Genomic DNA, 20,570 nt, shown 5'->3' on the forward strand with positions numbered 1-20,570 from the left:
ATTCTTTTATTCAAACTCAAAATATTAAAAACCTAAATTACAGTAACTCCTCACTTAACATCCTATTTATGTTCTTGAAAAATGCAACTTTCAGCGAACCCAATTTCCCCATAAGAATTATTGTAAATAGGTGGGGTTAGGTTCCAGGGAAATTTTTTTTGCCAGGCAAAAGACATTATATACATATACAGTATAAGTTTTAAATAATTTTAAACAATTTAATACTGTACTCACCGATGTTGATGATGAAGCTTGGTTGAGGCAGGGGCGTAGCGGGGTCGGGGCATGAGGGCTTGCCCCGCTCCGCCCACCCGGCGCTCCTGCCGGGGAGCGGGGTCTCGGGGCGGGGGCTTGCTCGCTCCCCATCAGGAGCATTGGGCGAGCAGAACGGGGCAAGCCCCCGCATCTCCACCCTGCTCCCCGTCAGGAGCGCCAAGCGGGGGAGCCAAACAACGTTATAAGGGAACATTGCAGGACTTTAAAGGAGTATGTTCTCTAACAGGGCAGCGACCTAATAGTGAAACAACATTAACTGGGAGGACGTTAAGTGAGGAGTTACTTGTACTTCTCTTTGTTTATACTGTTTGCTCTTCGCTTGCTGAAGTTCATCCCCATACAGAGGAGCAGGCATATATGCTACTGAAGTTCTATGTATGCTTAGACGGGTTGTAACTGGGACTTTAGAGACTCATCAACCTTGGGCTTGCCCTCTGCATAGGGGTGAATATTGCCCAATGAATAATACTTACTTGGGCAAATAGTTCTAATGGGCCTGTTTCTTAGTTTTACACCTATGTATCTCCATTGACGTAACTTGATTGACACCAATATAAGTCAAAACAGAATTGGACCCATTACTGCTGGGTAAGTAAGGGGTTGTCTACATGGGGAATTATTCCAGAATAGCTATTCCTGATTAACTCCATATTTGGGGGATCTTATTTCAGAATAAGAGAACTTTGAGTGTCTACACATGCAGTTCATCTAGAGTAGTTAATCTGCTTTAAATTCCCACTCTGTTTTATTCCAGGTTAATTGTCATGTGTAAGTGAGCCCTTAGTACTACAAAGCATGAGAGAGGCTTGAAGAGTCAGGCTCTCAGCCTGGGCAATGAGGTGGTTGATTTCACTTTTGTTCTTGTGCACTAGCACCCACAACAAACACCTTTGTATTTGGGCTCAAAACACTGAAGGGGACTGTTAACAGTCGAAAATTCATTTTAATGGAAATTTATTTAAATCAAGTTGATGGAAACAGTTCTACTCACCTCCCGTTTTGTTTAATCACTTCCAAAAGAAGAGCAATATCGTAGACAAAAGCTAAGTTGACAGTGTTTCTTTAAAACAATTATATAGATAAAAATAGTTAAAAACCATTATGTATCTTTAACAGATTATGCTATAATCCAAGCATAATATGGTAACTAGACATGGGTACTTTCTTGGGGGGAGGGGGGAGCCTGCTATCTTGAAGTACCTGCACGGAATAAAAATTAGATGCTACTTTTGAGGCCTCAACATATTGCTTAGTTGCTAAAAATGCAGATTAGTCTTGCCACCAGATGCAATAGATTGTTCACTATGTGAGGTAGGGAAAAGAACTTTATTTTTTATTTCTGACACACCTAATGTTAGGTGATCATGTCATGTGTTGGCTTATGGCATGATGCAACATTGTGTAATAGGACACAAAGGCAAAGCAATGTGACAAAATGTAGTGTCTCAGAAATTACAAAAACATAGAATTATTAGGCACCTGCTAGTTAGTTCTGTAATTCCCAGAAGTATATGAGAGAGTTCCACATCACTATGTACTGAAGCAACCAAAACTGTAGTTGAGCATCTGCTTTTTGGCTTTCCAAAAGGTGCTGTTACTTTTTTCCTGCATTTCTTTTATAGTTACAGATGAATATCCCATTGATCCTTTGAGCTAGAAAAAGATAACCTAGGATCATAATACTTACAGCCATATTAGTCTATCAAGTCCCTCCCTCCCTGCATTTACAGGAAACTGCTCTTTGAAGCTAGGAATTTTCTTATTGACTTCAATGGGAGCAGGCCCTTGGTCCTAATATAGACAAGTTTTGATGTTCCCACTGTTACATTTATTAAGCTTAGTTCTTGTGCTTTTCAGATCTTGAATTTCTTGAATACCCACACTCTGAGTGAAATCAAAGGGAGCTTTGGATGTGCAAAGAATGCAGGATTGGATCTCAAATGTCAAATAATCATTGTCCAGTCACGAACAATTGAAACACAGAAATGCCTCTCTCCCATTTGTTTTATCATACAAATGTAATAATGTGTACTCCGAAATCAAAGCTCTTGGGGGGAGGGAGGGGCGGGAATAAACAAGCAAGCCAAGATTTGTGGGAAGAGAATTTTTTGTGTGTCATGATTTTTCATGTTCTGTGGAGATCTACACAGGTGCTCATTATGCTGCTTGGAAATGTGACACTTCTAGAATTATTTGATAAATGCCCATGATTTGCAAACCTGATATGCTGTACTTTATCTGGAGTGTTGCTTTCCAAGAGCGTACAGGGCTAGTCCTGGAGGCAGGACTTTGGGAAGGCATTAGTTGTCTTCGTGAGAAGTAGTGGGGAGGGGAGGAGGAAGGAAATAGTTAAAGATTACCTTTGTGTAATTAATTATGAAGCCAGTATGAAATTAACATTTGTTTTGTACTGCCTCATATTTAGAAGTCGTGCCCCTCTGTGTTACCTTTTGTTCTTTTAGTGGCAGTGCGTTTAATGTTTTTGATGTGTTGTGATCACTTGCTTTCAGATGGGATATTCTGTCTTTCTAGTTTTATACTGTCCTAATTGTTTTGAGATGTACTTTTTTTTTTTTTTTTTTTTTTAAAGAGTAAACATCAGTGCTGGTGTTATTGCTAAAGGCGAGAAATGCAAAAAGGGAGACACATGTGGCAGTTCTATTTAAATAAAAGCCTATTTTCAGAAACAAAGGCTTATAGAGCAAAAGGGAGCTCTTAGTACCCTGAGCACGTTTGCTGTTACGGATGAACCCACAGCTATGGATGCTATCAAACTTGTCATATTTTATTCATGAGTTGTGGTGTGCTTGGATGAAATAAGAAAAGCAATGCTCCAAATCATAATTATGGTGTAAAAAGATAAAACCATGATTATTGTGACATTTTAAAAAATTCTTAAATCTCTCAAATAATTCATATAACAACTTACAGGGAATGACTAAGTGTGTTGGCTGTGTTTGATTCTTTTTGTTTCTTTGCAGAATGTAGTACAAAGATACATCCTGAAAGAATCTATAAATGTGTGTGAGAGTATACCCACTCATCTAATACACACGCTTTTAAATTATTTCAGGATGTCTCTTTTAACAGTGTTCCACAAAGATACACAGATGATATTGAATTAAAAAATAATTGTAAAGAGGCTGACAGCAGAAATTACACATCAATAGAAAAGGGCTTTGACAAATATTACGTTCCAAGCTACTATAATACAGTTACTAAATAAAACAAAGCAATCCAGGATTTCATTTGCTTAAGTAGTAATGTGTTGTGAATTTTCTTATATGAAGAAATCATAGGAGGAGAATTGTTATGAAACATGTTCTATAGATAATTTGCTACACATTCTTTGCATATTTCTTAGAGTTTTGGATTTTCCTTAAGATGAACTAAAATGCTTTTAAAAAAATAATTTAAAACTCAAATCATTAAGGCCCTGATCCACCAAAGCACATATTTAACTTCAAACATATGAATCATCCTGTTTGATTTCAGTGGGACTACTTATGTGATTAAGAGCTTTGTTGGATCAGGGCCTAAGAAAACACCTGTGTAGACTTAACATTTTAAAATAAATACATTTATAAAAAAAAGTGAGGTTTTTGTTTGCCTGGGCCTGAGTTCAGGGATCTTCATCTGCTGGAAGAGTTGATGAGTTCACTGAGGTTCAGATTTGTGCAAATGCAAGGATCTGACTGAGCGGATCCAATTACAGGATTGAGCCTTACTACTTGGGGATCACACTGTGTGTTGATGGACACCACCTGTAATCCTCTTGACTTCAGTGGAATTGCATGGGGGCATAAATCAGTAATGAATGCAAACCATACAGTGCAATGACATGGATTCCTTAAGGAGGTTGGGCCAAATTCAGCCCTGTTGTAATTCCATGGACTGAATTCCTTGGTGCAAGGGCTGTCTTTGTGCTAGACACTGTACAAACATAAAACAGAATGTGGCCTTGGTCCATGACTAGGGTAACTAAGCTCTACAGCAATATAAATAATTTAACTTCTTAAGGGTCTGAGCCAAAGCCTATTGATTTTGATGGCTTTCACTCAAGCCTCAGTCATCAACTGCATCAGGAGACAGACAGAGCTCTGAACATAGGGAGGTAAGTAAAGAATTACTACTTTTCAAAAAACATATTTTGTTTTAAAATACCTTTATTTGTAATTAACAATAATATAGTGCCTTCTATCTGAGCAGTTCAAAGTGCTTTACAATCATGAATGAATTTGCCTCTCAGACCACGTCTGTTATGCATGTTAAGCAGCATTAAATATTGTAATCTCCCTTTTACAGATGGGGAAACTGAATCATAGAAAGATTACAATTTACCCAAGATTCTAAGTAGGTGTGTGGCAGAGGCAGGGGTAGAATGCTCGTATCTTGACTCAAAGATTCAGGAGTTGGCTGTCCTGTCAATATACCAAATTCTGCATTCCATGTGGTCCCACTGACAATTTACAAAGGAGCTTAAGTCAATTAGTCCCCTCAACTGCTATTCAATTTCAGTGGAAATTGGGTGCCCTGGATTCATTTGAAAAGCCCAGGCAGTGTGACTACTTACCTGAGGAAGGCAAGCAGGATTTCTCCTGTGGTGTTCATGTTGAATTTTAGAACCATAAAGCACTACAGAAGCACTAAATATTACCATTAATTTAGGAGATGTCACCCTGTTGGTAACATCCATTGTATAGGGCAATATTTATAGTCTTTCCCTGTAATATCGAGCTGTTCGGCCTAATGGGAATACTTTTTGATTGCTTAAAATATTCTCTGTTGTTTTTTTGCCTATACCTGCCAGCACATGCTCTTAAAATAAGCTGATATTTTAAAACACAATTCCTTTGTTTCTTACCCATGCGTGGTTAGCCAGCAAATTATGAAGTCATAACGTCAACCCTATCTGAAAATGTTCTTTAAAGGGATGAGGGGAAGTGCCAGGTTGGCCTTGGCAAAAAGCCGGAATAGAAACAGAATTTTCAGTGGCTCATTGTTTGGGGGGGGAGGGCTCAGTGGTTTGAGCATTGGCCTGCTAAACCCAGGGTTGTGAGTTCAGTCCTTGAGGGGGGCCATTTAGGGATCTGGGGCAAAAATCTGTCTGGGGATTGGTCCTGCTTTGAGCAGGGGGTTGGACTAGATGACCTCCTGAGGTCCCTTCCAATCCTGATAGTCTATGATTCTAGTGTGACATTAATGTTTATCATATTCTAAATTAGATCCCAAACGGACAAGCATTTCAGTGAAAAATATAATAAGTCTGTAATAAACCTTAGAAATCACTGCCTCTTCCCAGTGTTGCATACATTGCCTCTGGTGACAGTTCTTCTTGTGATTGTGTTGCCAGGGCGCTGTCTAGTTTCCATAATGCTCTTTAAATACTCATGTGCAAAGTTGGAAAACAATAATTGCAACATTTAGCTTTTGCAGCGATAACACTACTGTACCTTGTGGGCAATACAGATAAACAGTGGGAAAGACCTTATAATCAGTGAGTCCTGAACTAATTAGCTAACAAGGCATGTAATTTGATTAACTCATGATTTAAGAGCAGACGATGTGCTTTTAGTGGTACTGTGACTTCTCAAGCATTTTCACTGGCTAAGGAGTAGGTGTTTAGTTTAAGAGATCAAACAACTGCACGTGTCCTAAATAGTTTTGATTTCAGTGCTAGTATCTTTGGGGAAAACAAACAAAAACAAACCTTGCCTCAAAAGACAAGCCCAATAGCCACCTAAAATCTCTGAAACACAGAAGTAACGGGTGGTAAATAAAGCCGACCTACCTGAGGAAAATACCAGTGAGCCACACATTAGTTAATTGCTTGTGGTTGATCTGGAACACTATTATTCCTTCTTGATTCCTCTACCTCTGCTGATTTTCTGGCCAAATAAATTTTGCAATATAACATACTATCCAGGTCCTCTAGTTGATGGAATGTATGTATTCTTTTGCTGCTGAAGTGCCCTGTTGTTGTTGTTATGTTAGTTCATGTGAGGAAAAAGAAATTGAGGGCTCTAGAGATTTGAAGCCCTCTATGTACCTAAACAAGTACCAGCACCTGCAATGCAGACTTCTCCATAGCATTCTACTAGTGTGTCTCAACTGTCCCCCACAGGGACCTTTCATTGGTGGGGGCTGAAAGAGGTGGGCATTTTTTTTCCTCCTTACTTCGTATTCATTTCCAAGTCTCATATGAGTAAATACTGCTCTGTTTGTCCCAGTGTGCCAAATTTATGTAGTTTAGTTTTGAAATATTGTTGAGGCAACCAAAGGCATTTCTCTTAGACTCTCTGACAGCTACTTAATTAATATGATTTTGGTCATTCTTGCTGGTGCTCAAGTTAGACCAATTTCCCAGAGGTGAAAAGTCAGACATTAATCCACTAAACTAACTAAATTATTGGTTGGGGAGAGACTATGGTTTCATAAGTGGTCTCTTTCGGATATCTTAGTGGCTAAAAATCTTGATTTCTCAGAGTTTGGAATTTGAAATAGCTTCCCTTAAAATAAGATGGCTTTTTATTTCAAATACTAAGTTCATACTGTTAAGAGATACCTAGTCATAAACTAGTTTACAAATGTATGCATATCAGAATGACAGGAAAACCTGAATGTTTAAATCTGGTAAGATAAATTGTCAGGGTAATTTTGCATCATGCAGAAGGAAAGTTTATTTAGAAATAGACTGTTTTCCACCTTCTCTTCTCGAACTGCCTTTGTTGTATAGCCATGGGAACTTACCTTTGAAACATTAGCTGCTCACCCTGGTAATTGCTCCATCCTCTAATTTAATGAAAACCCATTAAACCGAAACAATAATTAAAATGAGACATCATCTCTGTAGGAGGTTTGCATATTAAAATCAGCGAGCATTTCAGTGCAGGCAGATCTTATTCTTGAGAAACAGTGTTTGAAGCAACATGTAAAAAGTGATTTATAATGAATAATAATAAATTAGAAAGCTGTGCTGTTGAACATGATGCCCTACTGTTTATTGAATCTGAGCAGAGCTGGCAACACAGATGCCAATAAAGCATTTAAAAAGACTTTTTTCTCACTAGTGAGACCTCCCCCTTAGCTTAGAAGAAGGGCATGCACGTGGCAAGACATATTACATCCAGGTCAGGCCTCTTTACTAATGTGGTTTTATAAGAGTTTTTGTTCTCTCCTGTGAGTAGGCTGGGAATCTGCTTTAAGTGGTTGTTTGCAGACTGTGATGTGTGTGCCTGCTGTACTGGTGTAGACGATGTTGGCAAGCAAGCAGTGATGGGTACCCTAGGTGATGAGTGCCCTAATGAAGACTAATGTGCTGCTTACTGCTCATGTTCCATGCTGCATAGCATGAGCTGCTTTGTGCTGACTCAGAGCTGTATGGGGATAGTAACCTGAGTACACTAGGGAATCAGGATGGTCATATATACCTGTTCACCTCAGCTCTGTCTGGCGCACATTGCAGATTCCCTCCAGCTCATATTTAAGATAGAAACTTCCACCCATTGTTTCACTAACACTACAAAAATACACACACCGGCCTGGAGACAGAATCGACCTTTCTGTGGGATGGGGCTCTCCCCCCTTGACTACTCCAAGCCAACTTGGTTTTGCCCACGTTTGGTAGGAAAGAATATCTCCCTGAGGCTTTTCTCCTTTTGGCAGCAAAATGAACCGTCACTGGTGACAATCCCTGTGGTTGGTGTTTTTGTCCTTGCATAGCCTTTTGCAGCTCTTTGAGAGTATTGCCTTTTCTAAGGAGCTTTTTTGTAATGGAAAGGAGGGATGATGTTCCTCTGAAACATCTCTATTTCCACCTTTGCTACTTCCATTAAAAGTCTTGTGTTGGGGTGAGCTGGATTTTGCTTTGGGATCCCATAGAAAGGGTTGTGATGAGTCACATCGTCATCTCCCAAGAGATACAAGGGCTCCTAAGATGTGGCTGTCCAGGGAACAAGGATCTGAGCTTAATATTCACATGTCCAACACGACTCCTGCCTGACCAGTCTCTTGTCCCAATGCTAAGTAACTAATCTTATCTGAAAAGCTGAATACAAACAGGGTGATTTCACTATTTTAAGTAATTATAAAAATGAATGTTGACTTAAAAATTTAAAGTTTATTGCTGATGCACAAAATAATGGTATCTTCTTACAAGGTGGGCAGGGGTGAACAAGTTAAAATAGGCAACAAAGGAACACTGCGCTTAAAAGCCAGTACTCTCTGAGCCCTGGGCTACACTACGAGTTTAGGTCGAATTTAGCAGCGTTAGATCGATTTAATCCTGCACCCATCCACACGACAAAGCCATTTTTGTCGACTTAAAGGGCTCTTAAAATCGATTTCTGTACTCCTCCCCGACAAGGGGATTAGTGCTGAAATCGACATCTCCAGGTCGAATTTGGTGTAGTGTGGACGCAATTCGATGGTATTGGCCTCCAGGAGCTATCCCAGAGTGCTCCATTGTGACCGCTCTGGACAGCACTTTGAACTCAGATGCACTAGCCAGGTACACAGGAAAAGCCCCGGGAACTTTTGAATTTCATTTCCTGTTTGGCCAGCGTGGTGAACTCAGCAGCGCAGGTGACCATGCAGTCCCCCCAGAATGTTTCTACGCTCCCCCATCATCTCCGTCCCTGAGGTTATCACAGATTAGAAGACGAAAAAAATGCACTCATGATGACATGTTTTCCGAGCTCATGCAGTCCTCCCGCACTGATAGGGCACAGCGTAATGCATGGAGGCATTCAGTGGCAGAGGCAGGAAAGAATTGCTGTGTTTGCTTAATGGCAAAAGTATCATGCCTCGCTAGCGATCCTGCCCGAGCCAGGTCGCTGTGTCACATGCACTCTGTGCTGTGTCAGCCTAGGCAGGGGCATGACCGCTTTGTGAGCAGGAAGGCTGTAGATATAGACATTGCATTAGGTAGCTTCTGTAGCTAGAGAAAACATTCCTGTGCATTTGGCAAAGTCTGTGGCAAAAAAAGAGAAGCCCCGTAGTGTAGTGGTTATCACGTTCACCTAACATGCGAAACATCCTTGGTTCAAAACCGGGCGGAAACAGGTCACTGTTCCTTTTTCTGACTCCCCTCCTGCCTTTTTAGTCTTAGAACAGACCGTGCCGTGAAACTTTACTTTGAATTATATCAATTATGAGTTAAATAATATGGAAGCTCTCTCTAAGTTATAGTCCCGAGTTCCTTTCAGCTGCTCTGATAAATTAATGTTTTTGTTAGGGGCGGGGGAAAATTTTCATGAAGCCTTTTATAGGGACTAAATGTTATCTAGGACTCTGAAATAATCTTAACGTGGCCCATAGAGTGTAATCCTTCATTCTGGATTTGTCATTCCACAAGTTGAACTGCTCCTTACTACTGTCCAGGCTTCATGAGCCATTGGAGCAAGGGGCAGGCTGGGGTAGGTGCGACTGCACGGTGCTGCCGGCTGGGAGAGCAGCCTGAGGCAGAAGCCTCCAGCTCGCATGATATTCCAGGCAGGACTGAATCTCCATGAGACGAATGACCTGGAGTCACTCCCATTTGCTGCTCTAAGAGGAGGATAGCCATGTCTGTCCAGGCACCCCTGATCGACCTCACTGAGGTCTGCCAGCTGAGTGGGGCTGGCAGGAGCCGGCGGGCTGAGCCGCTCAGACCCGGCGGCGGGACCCCGGAAAAAAAGGCGCGAAATGATTGTCTGTCATTGCTTTCACGGAAGGAGGGAGGGAGGGGGGACCTGAGGACGTACCCCAAACCACCTGCGACAAAGTTTTTGCCCCATTAGGCATTGGGAGCTTAACGCAGAATTCCAATGGGCAGCAGAGACTGCGGGAACTGTGGGATAGCTACCCACAGTGCACCGCTCTGTAAATCGATGCTAGCTGCGGTAGTGAGGATGCACTCCGCCGACTTAAAGCGCTTAGTGTGGACATACGCAATAGACTGTATAAAATCTAATTCTAAAAAATCGACTTCTATAAAATTGACCTAATTTCGTAGTGTAGACATACCCTGAGATTTGAGGTTTTAGTTTCACTGTCCAGTTTGGCAGTCATTGAAACCCAAGCTCTGATTTTGCAAACTTCTGCTTGCTTATCCAGATCTTTTATGAACGTGATGGAATGGAGCACCAAGCAGTCTGAGTATAAATGGTCCATACTGAAAATATATTGAATCAAGCAGCTTCCAAATGGATTGGGGTTAGCGGTATAGCAATAAACTCTCCATGCGCTGAAAAAAGAAACGAATCAGAAAGAGGCGCTTTAGTGCTTTCCCAGACAGGATATTTCAGAACATAGTATAACTATTGAAAGTCATTTAAGACCAGATCATGTCATCTTTACTCACAGGAGCAATTCCTGTAGTCTCATTAACTCCAGTGGGAGTGTTTGTTTGAGGAAAGATTACTCACCAGAGTAAGGATTGTTCACGTGAATTAAAGTTGCAGGTTTGGGACCACAATTGTTACACATTTCTTCCATTGCTTGTAGTACTGGGGACCACGGATTTGAATGGAGTACAGGCATTGATGTTGTGAAATGACACCTTCAGATAATTTGTTCCACTGTGTCAGCCACTTTTGTCCTTTCCCTACTAATTTTGTCCACTTCTATTTGGGGATCATTTTACAGAAGCCAACCTGGCTCTTTTGATTTACTTCCTTGTTGGGGGTTTTAACATCCTCTGGTATGTAAGTGGAAGAGCTTTAAGGATATTTTAGTTGCTGTGAACTGGGGAGAGTTGAGACCATGATGGGTCCATCAGAAATATATGGGCTGAGGGCCAAATTTGGATCCTAAGTGCTTTTAAGGCCTGAGCCTGTGAGATGCTGAGCTCCCCTAATTCCACCTAATTTAAAAGAGCACGGGCTCTCATCACCTCACAGGATCAAGCACTTATTGCAGATACTGTCTGTCTTGCTGTCTTTATCCTCCTCAATTTCTCCAATCACTGTATCTGAACACCCCCTACTCATTAAGAGTCTGATTCTTTGCCCATTGAAGTCAGTGGCACAGCTTCCAGGCCCTACTGTAACACTATAGGAACATTGTTTACGTGGACCTATATTTTGGCTGTCAGAACTACTCAGTGCCAGCAGCATGATCAATTCCAGTGTGGAAAAGGTGTTTAGGGTATTAAGGATATGTGCTTATGCATATGGGCCACTATCCACTGTGTCTCTGGCCATGAAAGAACTGTGGAGTGTGAGCATCGCAGGTTGAAAGAAGAACAACATAACTTGCATGTTGTGGTCTCTTGTGCATTGCTTTTCCGATGAGGTCCTATGTGGAGATTGAATTTGGCTCTGTATTTTGGGCTTTGTGTTCGTCTCAGTGCGTAGTTTCCTTTATTAGATTTATAGCAGTTTTCAGGTAGGCCACATTTTTGGGTTTAAATGACTTGACACTCACTTAATAGGCAAGTGATGGCAGCCCAAATATGTCTGATTAGCATCCATAATAATTATGAAGGATTTCATAAAATATACAGATGAGTATTTCAGATTTATTTGACACTAACAGAACAGTAGAGGCATTAAGCTAGTTATACTGTGTATATGTCAAGACAGAGCTTAACAAAGTGTTAAATGTCTGCAGACATTTAACCATTCCGCATTATGTATTGGTACATTTCCTAATTAGTATGTTCTCTGTGTCTTTAAACCCCCTGACAACAACTCCATCAACTCAGAGGATTTCACCAGAATTTGGCAAAACAGGAACGAACCCGTACTAAATCCCACAATTTGAAATTTATTTGGAGGTGCTTAAAGATGCTAAACACCATTGATAATTGCAGTTAATGCATACTGCTAATTCAGACAGTAAGTGGTGATCTCTTATGCTAAAAAGTAACGTTGCTCAGCATATTGACATTTCCTTTTAGAATTTTAGAATCCCATATTTTTTTAAACAAAAGAATCTTCTGTTTCTTTGCTTTGTTCAAGGTAGAAATCTCCCTCAGTAGATCCTTAGAGAGGGCTTATGATACCAATTTGTGCTTTCAAATAAATATACAGAGCTGCTTATTCACCTAGGTTTGATTTGAGAAACACGGTGACATGTTTAAAGAAACCCCCAAACACCCAACATTTCAAATTAAAAAAACACATAGCAGGGCATGAGAAAGTCATATCTTCATCTCTTTGTTTTTTGCTGAGGTTGCATTATCATTCAAGTGTGAAGTAATATTTCATTGAAGATGACTAGATAAAACAATACTCTATATTACAAAGAAAAGAATAGCACTTTATTACAAGGAGCCAGTCATTTTTTATAGATAATGTAAAAATTATTTTCCCCCTATGGGCAGCTATGTCCCCCCCCCCCCGAGTTAAAATTGACGGAAAATAGAACTCTGAGCGTACAATACTTACAATTCATTTGAATGACATTTTGTCTAGAGATCAGGTAAAACACAGAAGACGGCTCAAAAGCAGATGATGTACATGACAACCATGTGGACTGAATATATACACGTTCTTTTTTTTAGCAATATAGGATCAGATCCTGCAATCCGATCCATGTAGTTGGATCCCTGCACATGTGTGAAGTCCACTTGAACTAGAGAGAACTGTACACAAGCACACTCATTTGTCCACCTGTATGAGTCAGATGGCAGGATTGGGAGTCATATTTACCAGTCAGCCCTTAAAAATAAGCTCTCTGTTTCCAATATAGTGTATGTCAATTATGTTAAAAAGTGTGTCCATAATCTTTTCCATGTCAGAAAGTATGTTCAATTGCTAATGTAAGGCTTTCTCCTGCAAACACTCAACTACAAAGGCTAGTGGTCAGTAGGATTATTCATGGTAATAACAATATACGTGGTAGCTAAGTGTTTGCAGGATTTGGCCCTTACAAGTTATTTTCCCTTTTCAAGAATATACTGTAACAGTGGTCTAAAACTCTATATTAATATTGTTCCAGTGGTTTGAGCCACTATTCTAGAAAACTGTAGTATTTTACATCCATGTTGTATATTCATTTTAAAAGTAGCTGAATGCATAAGAGAGAAAGTAAAATATAAGATTATGACATATTCATGCACTATTAGAAGACACGGGAATATAATATTACATTTCAAAGTGTTTTTCTAAAATGAAGGCTCAGTGTATTGAAACTCAAACCATATGGATTAACAAAAAACATTCTTGAGGTAAATATCCTCATTTTGTTCTGGGTCATTTAATGACCTGGAGATTTAGGATTCTGCAAAGATTCTCTGAAATTTGCCAATGAAAATGTCCCTTACAAAACTACCATTGTTTTTAGTGTGAATTCATTATTATCTGAAAGAACTTCAAAAATGGTTTGAATGTCATATTCTCTTTTTGTTTGTTTGTTTGTTTGGCAGGATTTTCATGATATTGAAATATTTTGGAAACTTCAAATCAAAGAGCAAAAATCTTTTATTTTCAAGGTTTTGGGATTTTGTACTGAATTTTTCACACCTTAGTGGCCCAGACTAATTCCTGGTGTAATTGTGCTGGCTTTAATTTTATGTCCATTTTGCTCCACAGTTTGATGACTGGATCAGCAGACTGATGGTTTAAAAAAAAATTGAACTGTCCTTTCTATACCTTTTTTTTTATAATGGATTAAATATGAATTGAGTTAATTTATTGGGTATGGGAGCATGGAAGACCTTCATGGAGGATATCCTCATGTTCTCAAGGAGGCAGCTGAACACTAATTGACATTTGGATGTACACATTTATATCCCCTGCAGCTAGGTTTTAAAAAGAACTAGGTAATTTTATGACCATTCATAACATTTGTAGCTATGCAAGCTAAACTAAGATAATGATATGGATAATCAAATCTCCAGTTTAAGGTCATAAGCTGGTCACCTACAGTGGACAGGAAGGATTCCCGCCCCCCTCCCCCCCCCCATGGTAGTGTAGAATTTGCTGGCTATATTAGAGATTTTTTTCTGAAGCTTCATGATTTTGACAGGATACAAGACTAGACAGACTAATAGTCTGTATGGTGAATCTTAGGGGTGAGTTTGAGCCAATGGACCAGATTTTTAAACCTGACTAGTGATTTTGGATGCTCCACTTGAAATACCTTAAGTATGCTGGATTTTGAGTGGGGGAGTGGACAGCATGTTCTGAAACTGACTGCTTTAAGACTTTTCAGATTGGGCACCCCAAAACTGAGGTACCCCAAATCACTAGTCAGGTTTAAAAATCTTGAGCACAGAATTTGGATTCTCTCCATGGAGTGGAGTTCCTTCAAAGTTAAGGGGTATTTAGGTGTCAAATTTTTTTTCTGGGCCCATCTTCTGTTGTTCTCTTGGGTCCAATAAACATAATTTTATGGCAGTACATTAGCTTCTTTATAGTGAGGCTCTATGCTGTAAATTTCGTCATTTTTTTGTCCATTACCCTACAGCACTTACACTGGACCAGATCCTTCAATAGTGCTACTCTGATTTATACTAGTTGAGGAACTGAGCCAGAATGTTTGGCTTCAAAGAAAGCCTTTCCAAAGAAGCAGCACTTGGCTTTTTAATTGGTAATGGCATTTGGGAAAAGAAAGTGACACAGGCCCCGAAAATGTGTGACAAAGTGCCAGCATGAAAGACATGACAAAACAAAATAGCAGAGGAGGGTGAAATGATGCGTGATTCATTCCTTTAACAGATTTTCAGTGTTCCCTTCCCTTTTATTATTCACCATCGGTGTGCAATAAGAAATGGTGAGATAGCAGTGGGTGCGTTAGAACAGAGGTGACTTTGGGTCTAAGAAGAGCGGTGAGTGGGAAGGCATGCCACTGATGGACAGCAGCAGAATTAGCAAGACTGAAACATCTCTGGCCCTACCTGATCAGAGTGTAGATTAATAAATATTGTATGAGCTGTCACACATTGCTTGTTTAAACTGAGAAATCCCAGAAATGATAGTGTATTGCAAGCATGTCTTGAATTTATTTTTTTGGGCAAAGGCATAGCTATATAGCATTATTAGCAATAATACATCTCTGCCCTACACAGTGCAAGGACAGGGTCCCTCACATATATTGTGGAGAGATGGTAACTGACTCAATGGAAAATTGAAATCGGAGCTTGGTAAGTGGCATTGGGAGCAGGCAGTTCCTGAGATTCCTTGGAATTTAGGAGATTATTTATCTGACTGCAGCACACATTATTTACAGCAACTTAATCTGCTCGCAGCAGACCCAAATTGCTTAGCATCCTGTCAAAATTTCTGTCAGAAAATCAGTGGCTGGCCAATTGTGAACTTGTCCAAGTGACAAGTGGGCACAGTGACAGAGATGGCATTTTGGGTTTTCACATTGAATGAATGCAGCTGTAGCGTGCAGTAGGCGACTCTTGAAAATGAAAAATATTGATGGGGAGAGGAAAGTTAAAAAGTGTAATCTGAATCCTTCAGACTTAGCATTTTTACTGTGCCATTGTGTTTTTTCCCTCCCCTTCTCTTCTTGTCAATGAAACTCTTAGATGTAGAAAGAGAAATCCATGCAGCGCCCCACGTGAGCGAGAAGTTAATTCAACTCTTTCGGAATAAAAGTGAGTTCACGTTTCTGGCCACCCTGCAACAGCGGGCATCAACTTCTGGAGTTGTACTGTCCATCCGAGAGTTGGAGCACAGGTAAGAGGAAATCTCTTCTTTGCTGAAAGCTTCACTTTTCTTCTATAGCAGAAGTATCTCTGCACTTAATGGTCTAGCATGACATTGAGCTAAAGTAGTTGATGAAACATCTGAAGTGACAGTCAAAGTCTCTGTTTCATAGATTTCAGTCAGCTAATTTTTTGTTAAAACAAAAGGAGGCAGGATACTTTATTTGGTAAAATACTTCATATTACTTTTGATCTTTTAGTTACTTTTAAGCCAACGAGGTTGTTAATAATAATAATAATAATAATAATAATTAATTAATGGAGATATCCCATCTCCTAGAACTGAAGGCTCATTGAGTCCAGCCCTCTGCCTTCACTAGCAGGACCAAGTACAGATTTTGCCCCAGATCCCCAAGTGGCCCCCTCAAGGACTGAACTCACAACCCTTGGTTTAGCAGGCCAATGCTCAAACCACTGAGCTATCCCCACACCCCCCATGTGTTTAACACACCATAGAAGTTCTAGCCCCTGTAATGTCATCTCTATTCATCATGTGTTTCACTTCTTCATGGATGTTAAATCTACATACATTGCACAGTCCCATGCTTCCTACTTCACTTCATTTTGTATCATTTTAAATAGTTTCTGCTCTTTTGAGGTCTAGCAATTAGACCATTATTGAAACCTATGCTTTGGATGCCTTCCAGATGGTGATGCATTTTATGTTCCCTTCCTGAGATATAAATGTAGTGTGAATTCAAAAAGATTTGTCTTCCTTTACTTGCATGTTTTTGCTTTATTTTACTTGGTGACTTACTTTGTTCTGTCTGTTATTACTTGGAACCACTTAAATCCTACTTTTTAGTCTTAATAAAATCACTTTTGTTTATTATTGAACCCAGAGTAAGTAATTAATACCCGGGGGAGCAAACAGCTGTGCATATCTCTCTATCAGTGTTATAGAGGGTGGACAATTTATGAGTTTACCCTGTATAAGCTTTATGCAGAGTAAAACGGATTTATTTGGTGTTTGAATACCATTGGGAGCTGGGTGTCTGGGTGCTGAGATGGGAGTACCTGCTGAGTGGTTTTCAGTTAAAGCCAGGGCCGGCTCCAGGTTTTCTGCCACCCCAAGTGGCGGGGGAAAAAATCCAAAACGATCAGCTGCACTTTGGTGGCAGCTCAATCGCGCCATGCTCCATTCTTCGGCGGCAGTTCGGCGGTGGGTCCTTCACTCCCTCTCTTCCTCTTTGGCAGCAGCTCAAAGAGGAAGAGAGGGACTGAGGGACCTGCCGACGAATTCCCGCCGAAGACCCGGACGTGCCGCCCCAATAGCGGATGGAGAGCCGCCCCTTTGTATTGGCCGCCCCAAGCACCTGCTTCCTTAGCTGGTGCTGGAGCCGGCCCTGGTTAGAGCCTGCAGTTTTGGGGATGTGGTTCAGACCCTGAATCTGTGTTGCAGCAGGCTTGCGTGTCTGGCTCAACAAGACAGTGTTCTGGAGTCCCAAGCTGACAGGGAAAACGGGCTCAGAGGTAGTTTAAGGTGACCGTCCCAAGGGGGTATCTGTGACCGAACCCGTCACAGCTATCATAACCAGAATGGCAGACATTCAAGTTTCTCCAAAAAAGGAGGTAGAACTAATAAATAACAGGTCCAATGACAAAGTTATTCCATTGGTTTTGTGTGTGTGTGTGTGTATGTATGTATATGTAATATATATATAAAATATGTGTGTGTGTGTGTGTATATGAGAGAGAGAGAGAGAAGGCATTGTGTCAAGTGGTCAGATGAAGGGAGTGGGAATCAGCACTTCTGGGTTCTGTTGCCACCTCTGCTACAGACTCTCTTTGTAGCCTGGAGAATGTTATTTTTTCCCCTAGATTTTTAAGGCTGAAAGGGACTGGTGTGATCATTTAGTCTGTCCTCGAATAACACAGGCCATAGGACCTCGTGAATTCATTCTTGTTTGAACCAGAGCATAGCTTTTAGAAAAACATCCAATCTTGAGTTTAAAATTGCCATTGATGGAGAGTCCACCACAACTTTTGGTAAATTGTTCCAATAGATAACTAGCCTCACTGTTCAAGGTTTGAATGTTATTTCCAGCTTGAATGTATCTATCTTCAACTCTATCTTCAACTGCCAGCCATTGAATCTTGTTATACCTACTTACTTAAGTGGGGATGATAATACATGCATACCTTATTGGGGTCATGTGAAGCTTCTTTATTTAATGTTTGCAAAGGTCTTCACATTATAGACACTGTGTACAGTATTGTTACTCTAATGCATTGTCATATCCTGACACAGATGTTGCATTTCCTGACTCTTTATATTAAATGCTAATGTAACTCTGCCTTTTTGGTGGAAGTTGGACAGAGCTAGGCTTTGGCTTTCTATAGCCACTGGCTGCTAACCCTATGAATAATTTTATTAACTAGAAATTTTTCTTTAGATTTTAAGCATCAAATACAGAATGACATGTAAGGTGGTGTAAGTTAGACACCCCCCAGTTTACATTCACTTAGACACCCTAACTGTTAGTTCTCATCAGACCCACAAACCAACGTGTAAGGGAGTCTTAGTGGGTGGAATTTCCCAAAGAGGAACTGGAAGAAAGTGTATATTAAAGTAGGGTGAGGAGGATATTTTTTACAGCTTGTTACTCCCCTGCAGTTCGAGGCCTGATCGAGCAGTGGATTCTTGTGACAGAGGATGATGAAATTAGCATTTTTACCTGTAATTTTGTCTTGATTGAATCAGGACTGGGGCTCCATTGTGCTAAGACTATGAATGTCAGCCGAATCACTACAGATATTTCTCTTGCTCTTTTTGCATTACTGCTAGGCTATTTGTCCATCACTTAGGACAGAGCTGGCACTGCTTCCCTACATGTCTAAAGTTCCTAGCTAAGACGTTAATAGGAACAGTGTTTTTAAATCTGTAGCTCGATGGTGACTGTAGCAATTCTTCAACAGATGGAAAAAGGAAAAAAATACTTTTTAAGGCTGGTGAAGGAAAAATAAAGCAAAGATTTGGGGCATAATACTCCAGTCCTTAGCTTTGATTAGTCATAAGGTTATTGAAGCGGACACAGGCCCTTGACAGATCAGAAGACTGTGGGTTTCAATTGCTGCTTTTGTCAACCTTTGGATTCAGGGCCAGCTCCAGATTTTCTGCCGCCCCAAGTGGCAGGGAAACAAACAAAAAAACGATTGTTGGCGCTTCGGCGGCAGCTCAATCGCGCCGCGCTCCATTCTTTGGCAGCAGTTCGGCGGCGGGTCCTTCACTCCCTCTCTTCCTCTTTGGCGGCACTTCGGCGGCAGCTCAAAGAGGAAGAGAGGGACTGAGGGACCCGCCGCCGAATTCCCGCTGAAGACCCGGACGTGCCACCCCAATAGCGGACGGAGTGCCACCCCTTTGTATGGCCCCAAGCACCTGCTTCCTTAGCCGGTACCTGGAGCCGGCCCTGTTTGGATCATTACTGTTGTGGTTTTATTTTGATTACCAATAGCGTTCTTAGCTGCTCCTCATTTTTAAGACAATAGTCATTGCAAGGAGAGCATTGCCTTGGGGATGGCTGAAGAAGCAGCTGGGCTGGGGCTATTCCTAGCACTGTGCCCCGTGATGTTACTTTTGTAATCTAGAGTCAAAATTACACATAGGACAGGTCGGGGAACTGAGCTGATTCTTTCTTAGACACCTTGCTGCACTTTTAAACCTTGTTCATTACTTAGAGACCACAGAGATAGGTGCTGTATTAAAGAGAGTTTCAGAAAGCAAGGGTATGGAGAGCTTATAAAGACAGTATTGCCTTCATGCAGCTGAAATACTACATAAAATGAGTTGGCTAATCTTTGCCTAGTCTTCAGTGTACAGTAGACTAGAATGCAAAACTACCACATTGAATTTCAGCATGATATGGCTGTCTGTAACAGCTGTGGCAACATGCATACGCAGCACAGTTATTAGCTAACTGCATACAGCGATTGGCTATGAAAAAGCCAAAATATAGCCAACAGTTGCCACTCAGTTGTATCTGAGATTTCCCCTACATATAAAATAGGGAATAACTGTCATAACTGCATGGTATGGAGGATGGAGATGGATGGCAGGAGAGAGATCACTTGATCATTGCCTGTTAGGTTCACTCCCTCTGGGGCACCTGGCATTGGCCACTGTCGGTAGACAGATATTGGGCTAGATGGACCTTTGGTCTGACCCAGTACGGCCTTTCTTATGTTCTTATGTTCTTATGTATCTTTTAACTTTTTAGTGAAACCACTTCTGGCCTACAGAAGTCTGAATCTTCAGGTCCCTAACACTTGAGTTAATGGAGTTAATATTAGAACTATTGCACACTAATAAACAATTGAATAGGTCAGATTCCACCCAGTAGAGGACAGTGGTATGCATACCTCCAACCAGTTGATTACATTAGTGACCAGTTTAAAGGCTGGTATTTCTCAGGACACAGCTAAGATGATTGGCATGGGCAATATATGGAAATTGACCAGGTGTTGCTTTGCTTACACCACATTTTCCCATTATGTAGTTCATGTTAGTATCATGGGACTCCGATTCCAAGGTATGATGTTTACTTTAGAAATAACTAGATAGATAACAGACAGTTCTTAAGTCATTGTGAATAATAGCAAAATTAAATTAAGCAAAAATGAAATGACGAGTATAAAGGCTATTGAAGGAAGA

General features: G+C 40.7%; 1 protein-coding gene across 3 annotated transcripts in view; it reads left to right on the top strand.

Moving 5' to 3' along the window:
* Positions 1-20,570, top strand: part of NELL1 (neural EGFL like 1) — a 445,942-nt gene that overhangs the window by 15,116 nt on the left and 410,256 nt on the right. For all 3 annotated transcript variants that reach the window (XM_065402716.1, XM_065402717.1, XM_065402718.1), the window contains exon 3: positions 15,740-15,890. In XM_065402716.1, the coding sequence (XP_065258788.1) occupies positions 15,740-15,890 (151 nt within the window). The remainder of the gene's footprint in view (positions 1-15,739; positions 15,891-20,570) is intronic.

The sequence above is a fragment of the Emys orbicularis genome, chromosome 4, assembly GCF_028017835.1.
Source record: "Emys orbicularis isolate rEmyOrb1 chromosome 4, rEmyOrb1.hap1, whole genome shotgun sequence".
NCBI classification, from domain to species: Eukaryota; Metazoa; Chordata; order Testudines; family Emydidae; genus Emys; species Emys orbicularis.